Genomic DNA, 10007 nt, shown 5'->3' with positions numbered 1-10007 from the left:
CAGAGAGAACAACGCATTTCTAAGTTTACAGGTAACAGCAGACAGTTATCCACACTCTACACATGCATTAACTTCCTTCTTGGGGCCTGACATTTATCCTTGGGTAGCATTCCTGCTTTCCGGGAAGCCAGCCACGCCTGAGAGAGTTAAACAGTCACAGGAGGTTAAACACAGAGTCCAACATTACTGCTGGAGACATACTGCATCTCTGAGTGAGTACCCCTAAATCCCAACTTCTCAACACGAAATAGAAATTATAAATATATGGTATTAAAAAGGTGTCAGCTAATGCCACTGTAATAATCATATAACACTATATAAATGTACAATGCACTACACACCTTAACATTACAAAATGTTATAGGAAAATTATATCTGAATAAAATACATAGGTACACAAAAGGCGAAGCCTCATAGTGGGCACTGCTGTGCACTGGGTTGGCCTCAGCCTTCGTGTTATCATCCCTGCCTCCACAGCACACATGTGTGCACACGCACAGAGCTTCCTGACATTTCAGGATGTGCACAGGGTTTGTTGGCTGTTTGTGTTTGTGGAACGCCTTTATCTTCTTTCTGTTCTGGTTCAAGTGGAAAGTGACCCCTCTTGGAAACATCAGTGTCCCCACTTTCGGTCACAGATGCAACACCATTATCTTGTACTCTCTGCATCTCACTGACTGAATATCACGTACTGTGGCCCCACGAGAATTCTGTGCTCACGGGGCAGTCGATGCTAACAGAGTAGCAAGGATGGTGACTGACACAGGTACAGAGGACATCTCCTTTCCTCCGGTACACGCTCCACTGGCCCATCAGACTTCACTTACAGAAACACCAACACAAAGATGAATTTATGAAGGCTTTTAACACAGCAACAGCACAGCATTAAGTTAAGCTCCACGCCCTTCTGCACGTTGAGTCTTGTGTAACTAACCACACAAGTAGCACACCCATGAACCTGGCCCTGGCCATCAGCACATAAGTGGCATTTAACCCCACAGGGTGTAGTAACATTCGAGAATGAGCTCTGAGCAGATTTTGGATTCTGAGAGATGCTTGTAAGGAAATGTGAGTTGGGTGCCCATACCCATCTCCGCCAGTTATTTGGGGCTAATTCGGCGGGGGCAGCATGTGTGTGTGGCTTTTCCCTAACGAAAGGCAAGCTGGACACTGGCTAGTGTAGCTCAGTGGATTGAGCATGGGCCTGCGAACAAGACAATCGCGGTTCGATTCCCAGTCAGGGCACAAGCCTGGGTTGCAGACCAGTTCCCTGCAGGCCAGTTCCCGGCGGGGGACGCATGAAAGGCAACCATACATTGATGTTTCTCTCTCTCTCTCTTTCCCTTCCCCTTTAAAGATATATAAATAAAATATTAAAAAAAAAAAAAGAAAGGCAAGCTGGAACCCCCACCCGGCGGTGGACAGTGACCGCTGCAGCAGTAACCCTAGGACACGGAAGAGAACCCCTGGAAATTCCCAGAACATTTGGGATGGGAGGCAAATTCCTCACCCGAACCAAGAAAGAGTGACCAGTCCTAGAACGCCAGTTTGGCTTTCTCTACACAAACTTAAGCATCAGTTTATCAGAACTAGTATTACCACTGCCAATCCACCACCCCCACCTGCTGTATATAAACGGACAGAAAGTGAGGGTTACCTTTTGGAGGGGAGAGCGATGTTCCACGGGATGTTCTTTTCCTCAACGTGAAGGAAGTGGTACTCCCTCACTACGCCAGGGGAGAAAGGCCTCAGGAAAACTGCTCAAAAGTTTGTAGCTGTCTGCTTAGATGCTGGGCTTTGTCTTTTGTTTGACTTCTGCCTCCTGCTCTATTTTTCAGACAAGAGATTTTTCTGAATTGAAGAGTCCCTGTCTCCAAAAATGTACTGACTTAAATAAAACATCTTACTCTTTCAGGATCTAAGTCTCCTTGGCCAACTGGGCTTGAAGCAGGCACGCTGGTAAGGAGCTCGCCGCACCCACGTGCAGGGGCCCGTGCGGCTCCCCGTCCTCGCCCCCGCCCTGGCCTGGGAGGTGGTCAGCCTGCAGAACGCACTGTCGGCCTCCCCGTGTGGTGGGAACTCAGTGCAGGAGGAGGTGGCCTCTGCCAGAGCTCCGAGGCCCACAACACACCGCAGGTGAAGGTGGAGACTCCTGACCAACCCAAGCTAAGACCCGTGGAGACCACGTGGAATCCCTGCCTGGGTGGGAGTCGTCCTGGAACAGCCTCTTCCGGCTGCCTCTCTGGCAGTGCAGACTGGGCCACCGGGTCTTCCCGAGTCTCCAGCCCCAGCTGCCTGCCTCCAGTGAAACAGAAAGCCGGTAATTCTTTGCCGGACAGTGTCCCTTTCCCGTCAATTACCGTTTTTACCCCCAGCCCCAGGCACCCTCGAACCTGCTTCCTGCCTTTGAAGATTTTCCTTTTCTGGAAATGGAAGCTTGCAATATGTAGCCTGTTGTGTATGGTTTCTATTTAGCATTAATATTGTTTAGGTTTATCCATATTGTTGCAGGTTTTTTTTTCATTGCTGACTAGCACCCCACTGTATGAATGTGTCATGTTTTATTTAGCCATTTACCAACTGATGGACATTTGGGGTTACTATGAATCATGGCAAGAACATTTGTGTATAAGGCGCTTTTTAAAATTTTTTATCTACTGAATCTAGAGAGAGATGCATTCTCTTAGTGATCCTCATTGGCTGATCCTCATATGTTGCCCTAACCAGGGAACAAACCCACAACCATGGTATAGCCAGACGGTGCTCTAAACAACTATGCTTAGAGCCAGGGCGTGTCTACAAATTTTTACGTGAATGTGTTTTCATTTCTCTCGGGTAGATGTCTAATAGTGAAGTTGCAGTTTTGTATGCTAAGTTTACACTCGACTTTTTTTTTAAATGGCAAACTCAGACCACTTTATTAGATTCAAAAGAGAATGTTTGATCAAAAAGCCAGTTTATTGAGACTAAAATGAACTAAAGTTGGTGAAGTTTCTAATTGAAGCTCTTGTTAACTGAGAATTAACTATTTTTACTCATTTTTTGAAATTTACTGAGGTAGACATTGTAAAAAACAAATATTAGGTAAGTAACTAAGCATCTTTGGGTGTAATGACTGGTAGTCTTGCAATGGTCATGATTATGAACATAATTGTGTTTATTTAGTGCTTTGTAGCAAATGGGGCTGAAGATTATATACGACACTGGATATCTTAAGTTGACTCTACTGAATTCCTGAAACTACGTTGGTTGGTTTTTCTTTTAAAAAGAAAACAGGTGAACAAATGTGTGTGGGATCTAGTTTTGCAGCACAGAAGGTGAACTTCTGACACTCACAGATTCTGTTGAGGATGGCGCCAGGATTACAAGGTTTGGGAGACGGGGCCATGCAGAGCTCCATGGGAAGGAAGGGGATGACTCAGAGGTCTGGGTTTTGTGGTGACTCACAGAAAATGAGATACAGGGCTCGGTAAGATTAGTCCTGATGATCTTAGGGCAGATGGTGGTGGTGATGATCTAAAACTGGGAATTTAAGAAACAGCTAAATTCTAGTTGAATTCTATGTTCACTCACATATGGGTTACTATACCTATTCTGAGCTGATTTATACCCATATCCCCCAACCCCATGTTTAGAATTGCAACGTCAGGATGCTGTATTAACTTCTATTTTTCAGAAAAACCAGACACTTTATTTGAGGAGTTATCTTGTAAAATTGAACCAGGGAAAAAAAGAAAACAACCAGGATTCCTCAGAGAAGGCGGACCCCAGGGCCAGGGAGAAGTTGCCACTGGAGCCCAGATCATCTTGTGCAAAAAAAGAAGGAGGGGCCGAGAGCACTGGGGGCATGTCAGGAGACAGCTGCAGACCGAACGCACGCCACTTCTGGGCAATTTTACCGTCACAGGAGGTGACAACAGGAATGCATTTGTAACATTATCCACAGCATCAATAAAAATGAATAAATAACGGTGAAAGGAGAGCTCTGCCTTATATCAAAACACTAACGAGTGTAGAAAGAAAACGGTAATTTTTTAAATTGCCATTTGGCTTTCACCAAAGTAATACTTGATTCTAGCAAGAATCATCCATCAATGCTAAAACTGGTGAGTAAGGGTGTGGTTAAGAAAAAAAGAACAGGACATTTATATAGTTTCAAAACATTTCTTCATAAAACATGAACTCATTAATTTACAAGCCCAAATACAAATGAACCAACCTCAGGCTGGAAACAGTTGGGGAAAATGATCTGAACCAAGTAATAAAAGGTGCCACCACCAGAAATAAACTGACAGCATGTGCTCTCTAATAAGACGCCTTGAGAACACAGCATTACTTCTAAGTATTCTTAGCAAAAATGAGTAATCCTGGAGGAAATTTCGCCAAACCCAAACTATGGCATTTTCTATAAAGTAACTGCCTTGTACTTTTATATAAACTCTATACTTTATTTAGGTTTCTTTAGTTTTTAGCTAATCTCTCTTTTTAGTTCTAGGATCCTATCTGGGGGGTATGCATTCTTTATGGTCAAGTGTTAATATATCAAATTATTCATTTTAGAAAACCAATGTATTTTTCCTATTTAATTATGGAAAGTTCATGTCATTTTTGAGATTTATCTATTAAAAAATACTGAGTCTTGCCCTGGCTGGTGTAGCTCAGTGGATTGACCATGGCCTGCAAACCAAAGGATTGCCAGTTTGATTCCCAGTCAGAGCACATGCCTGGGTTGCAGGCCAGCTCCCCAGTAGGGGCCACATGAGAGGCAACCTCACACTGATGTTTCTCTTCCTCTCTTTCTCCCTCCCTTCCCCTCTAAACATAAATAAAACCTTAAAAAAAATTAAGTCTTAATCTGGTTTATGTTTTATAAATTAAAATGGCAGATCTGTGTGCAAGGATGTAAAGGGCATCATGATTGCAGGTTATGGGTAACAGTTACATTTTTAAGATTTATTCTGCCTGAATGTTTTTTACAGAATCGTTTCCCATCTCACTGCAAGTAGGAGTATGTGGTATAATGACACAATTCAGCTTAAGAAATTTAATTTACTTTATGGACTACTGCCTACATCTTTGATAATCTTGTCCATGACCAAAAAAAAAGGAAAGAAAGAAAAGAAAAAGGAACAGGCTTCGGTTTTGGAGGATGCCTGCCTAACGGAGCACATACACACACATGCCCACGCGGGAGTAGGTACTGTCACCCCGGCTCAGTGACAAATGAAGGCCAGGAGAATCTGACGGTCAAGACGGTGACCACAGAAATCTGAGTAGTCAACTTCAAACCCCAACTCTGCTCTCCCTTGCAGCCTAACTAACTTAGGGCGGATGATTCAACTACATTATTAAAGTTCGAGAAAATGGGGAGACATTTCTACCTCCCAGGACTGTTACACAGAATAGTGAGATAAGGCACACGAGGCAATTAGCCGAGTGCTGACATGTAACAGTGAGCCCTTATAAGTAATGTTCGCCGTTATTGTTGCAACATACACAGCTGAAGACTCTAATACAAATGGCTGGGGAACAGCGAACCCCAGTGTATGGAGACTAGCGAAAGTCAGGGTCCGCCGACCTTTTATTTAGGAATGTGAGCTACTTGACTTCGTCTCCAGTAGCCCTGTTCTCAGTCAGTGGCTGCCACCCACGTTTTCTCTGCCCCCGTTGACATCTCACTGTGAACACTCACTATCCATGACCGTGGAACTCACTTTTTAATTAAAGCACAATGCCCTCACAAATACACTTCTCAAACTCAAAGCCAACTTTGTGCTTCAAGCACTACAGAATGCCAAAATAATTTGGATGGTGATGACGATAAAGAAACATGCTGACTATACTGTAAAAATACAGTTTTGAACAATGCAACAGTGTCATTTTGGGGAAACAGTAGGAGCAGAGAGGTTGCTCTGAGCAACAAAAATTAAGAGATGAATCACTTTTCTTTCTGATGTGGGTGCACCACCCACATCCAACACTCTCAGCAAGGCTGGTGCCTATCCTCTGTCACTACCTGTCTTCCCTGTTCGAAAGTTGTACCTCCCCTAGAATTCTTATCAAGCTTACTGAATGCAGGATTACTCACGATCGACCCCTTTTACTGGTTGTGTTTGCCAGTGTGTTTGCCTTGTAGGTTGTACTTTAAAAATTATTTATAAAGCTCTACTATAAACACGTTACTATTCGTACAAAGTGTTGTCTGGAGTTTATAATGATGAGTAAGATAACATAGTTTTGCCTTAGAATAATACCAACAGGGGTCAGCAAGTTATGACTATCAGGTCAAGTCCAGCCTTTCCATCTGTTCACATGTCTCTGTGGCTGCTTTTTTACCGTAACAGAAGAGCTGAACTGTTGTGACCAAGATCAATGCCTTTCAAAGCTGAAAATATTTACCATTTTGATCCTGTACAGAAAAAGTTTGCCAACCTCTATAGATGTAAGTTTGACAAAAATGACCCATTTTACTAAATGCCCATGCAAAAGCTGTAACTAAGAATTTCAAGAATTCAGGTTAGAGAAGTCACTTTCAATAGGGTTGCTTCAAGACTTTTTGGAGGTACCAACAGAAACAGGACTAAAGCAGTGAAAATAGATTTAAAAGCTTTTGGACGACAACAAAAAATGGTGTAAATATGTGAAGCAAGGAAAAAGTGAGACAGAGGACAGAGTTTGCAATTAGTTTGGGCATAAACTCTCTTATGAAGATTTGCAAAGGTCTGTTCATCTTTACAATTCTTCTAATCTTCAGGTGTTTTCTAGAAATCACACACCATATGCTTTTAGGATGTCTCCTAACTGTATGCTTCCCTTCCAGCTGGTAACCCCCCTCTGAAGAGGCAAACTCACAGATGAGAATTTGGTGACGAGTAAACATTGTAAGTAATGGTATTCCGTGAAAGAGTGCTTTAAGTTAACCTTCTTAATCTTTTCTGTCATTTGATATTTCGTATTTACTCAGCACCAAGAGAATGAGATATTCTCTTCCTTCCAAAGCAGAGCCACGCGATTAGGCAGCATATTAATCTGCAAAGATTACTCCTGTGTTGCTCTTTTCGTTCGTGTGCATTTCTTTGTCCCAGTTGTGCGAGGCGGGAAAGCTAGATGGATCGAGGGGAGTCCTAGTCTCAAAAGACAAAAAAATCATTTGGTTAAATCAGAGAGGATACATTACATTAACAGGTCTAGAGGAGCTATTTCAAAGGGCGTTTAAAAACGAAGGTTACATAAAAAATCCTGTTGTAGGAAGACAATTTATTCTTACACATATATGCAAAAATATCAGGCTCAATACTAAAAGGTGCCACTATGCTACCTTTTGGCCAGTTATCCAGATATGGCTATATTTTCATACCCTGCTTTATGTATTTACAACCTAGGAGAATGGTGTACTATAGTTTTCAAAAAAAATAAAACCAAAAAAAAAACCCCCAAAACCAAACCAGTATTTATTATAGAGAAAACAAATATCTTAACAATGTATACATTTGAAAATAAATATATACAGAATTTCAAAACAAACCCCTTCAAAATCATATGTAAGCAACGGCGTCCAAGGAATTCAGACACCACGTGACACTTAGGATATATGGTGTCTCGGAGATTAAATGTTCTTTCTTGCTTATTATTCTGAAATCTGCATTAGACACAGGTTGCTTCCAAGGTAGTTTTCTCCACAGCCAGGCATCTTGATGGGTCAAAACCCAGTTTCATTTTCTCCAGTACTACAAAAATTAACAGCAAATAAACAAAAAATAATTAGCTTCATCGTTCACAAGAAAAGATAAACAATAGACTATAGTTTTATAAAATGCTTAGAGATGATCACGCGTTTCTTTTATAGGAAAAATAAAGCCCTTAGCTAAAGCCAGTCCTTTTGAAAACAATCTTCTACTAAAAAAAAGTGAAAAAATTAATTTATTAAGTGCTACGAAGAGGATTCTCATTAACCACAATGTACAAGATTCCTGAGACTTGGCTTGAAAAACAGTTTTATGAAAACATATTTTAGAGAAGGAATGTTTGCATGACCTGATTATCATGACCTGGCTAACATCTCACTGAATTTTGTGGTGATAGGCAATGTTTTGAGAAGTGTGCCGAGTTCTTGGTGCAACAATTTTAGAGAGGCCGTGAACACCTGTTGTTCATCCCACACACAGTTACCTCCCCAAATACTTCACTCCACAACCATTTCATTCCAGCAAATGTCTGGAAGAAAATCAAAAGAAGCAGTCCTGATAGAATAGGACAGATCCGGTCAAGAGTTATTTGGGTGCCAACACATTAACAGTGCTCAGTATTCAAATAGCAAGTAGAAATAAAATAAATCCGCATTTATAGCACCTATTTTGTGCTAGGCACCCTCTTTTTTAAATTTTATTTTAATTGTTGTTCATGTATGTTTTCTGGGTTTTACTCCCATCCCAGCCGACCCACTCTGCCCCCCTCCCTCCCATTTCTACCCTCCCTAGTTTTTGACCATGTGTCCTTCATACTTGTTCCTATAAATCCTTCCCCCTTTCCCTTGAAATTCCCTTCCCCCTCCCCTCTGGTCACCGTCAGCCTGGTCTCTGTTTCAGTGTCATTAGTTGTATTTTGCTTGTTTGTTTTGTTATTTAGGTTCCTGTTAAAGATGAGATCATGTGGTATTTGTCTTTCACCACCTGGCTTATTTGACTCAGCATAATGCTTTCCAGTTCCATCCATGCTGTTGAAAAGGGCAGGAGCTCCTTCTTTCTTTCTGCTGCATAGAATTCCATTGTGTAAATGTACCAGTGTTCTGATCCACTCATTTACCGATGGGCACCTAGGCTGCTTCCAACACTTGGCTATTGTAAATTGTGCTGCTATGAACACTGGGGTGGGCACCCTCACTCTTATCTCCGAGGACGTTTATAAAGAAGTGTGACACTTCACCCCTTCGTTATTAGCATTGCTCAAAGTTTGTATTCAGTAAAACTGGTAGAAGACTGCTACCTATTACTTTTGAGCACTACTCAATGCAGAAACAATCAGCAACGGTTAAAAGTTGTCTGTAGCACAGACAGATGCTACCAGTCACCCACCCGTTCAGCAGGGACAACTCTGAGCACTCTGTTCAGGTGAAGAGACCCTGGGTCACCCACGCCTCTGTGCCCTCTTGTTCAATGCCACATATGCTGGCCCTATCTCAGAGGAATTAAGAACGTTGTTTTTGTGTTAACAAACCTTTGTTCCTACGAACTTCACCTCATTATTATTCTGAGGAAAAACATGATGGAAAACACCCTCACTGACAATGTGTTTGTGTGCGCACGTGTGTATAAAAATGTGAAAGATGCTGACTGATTTTAATTTGATACAAATTAAAGAGTATGGTAAGACTTATTTTTAATGGTAATAAAGAAATGTAACATACAATTTAAGAAGTTGTTTAAGTGTTTTCTTAAAGGCAATATGAGAGAAAGTAAACTTTTCAAATAGTCCTCGGTACCCATATAAAACCACGTACACTTAACCGCTGCCTACTCTGTGACAGGAATCAGCTTCTGTGAGAGACTCCGAGTTCCCGAACACAGAAAGTTTACATTCGGAGAGTCACAACACACACACACACACACACACACACACACACACACACACAAACACAAACTGGGTGAGTGGGCGGGGACTCATCCCAGGCAAAGAGCACGGATGCTGCTTGGTGGGGGCAGGGGGCCCAGGGCGGGGAGGAGCTGTCACACGGGCAGGTCGTCAGAGCTACAAAGAAGGTTCTTTCTGACTGCTGGTGGAAGAAGATAAAAGTTAAAATTTCAGGTTAAAGTCAACTTGTGGAGAACCCTCACTGACATGTCAGGAAGTCTAAAAACCGTGGAAACCATGAAAACCCACACAAGTTAAGTATGTGTAGGCCTGTGTGAGAGAAACGCTGCTGCTACTGAGCAAACGGCTGATAGAGTCCCCAGACACTTCACAGTGCATGTCTGTGCAAAGGAGGAGAAGCACGAGTGACAGCCGTGCAG

General features: G+C 42.2%; 1 protein-coding gene across 1 annotated transcript in view; it reads right to left on the bottom strand.

The window, feature by feature from the left end:
- Positions 1–3259: 3259 nt before the first annotated feature.
- Positions 3260–10007, bottom strand: part of PIK3C3 (phosphatidylinositol 3-kinase catalytic subunit type 3) — a 114662-nt gene continuing 107914 nt past the window's right edge. Inside the window, exon 25 of the mRNA XM_037133536.2 lies at positions 3260–7727. Within this exon, the coding sequence (XP_036989431.1) occupies positions 7713–7727 (15 nt within the window). The 3' untranslated portion in view covers positions 3260–7712. The remainder of the gene's footprint in view (positions 7728–10007) is intronic.

Source organism: Artibeus jamaicensis, unplaced genomic scaffold (genome assembly GCF_021234435.1).
Source record: "Artibeus jamaicensis isolate MK-2021 breed Jamaican fruit bat unplaced genomic scaffold, CSHL_Jam_final contig_354, whole genome shotgun sequence".
Lineage (NCBI taxonomy): Eukaryota > Metazoa > Chordata > Mammalia > Chiroptera > Phyllostomidae > Artibeus > Artibeus jamaicensis.
This window is presented reverse-complemented; position numbering and strand designations above follow the sequence as displayed.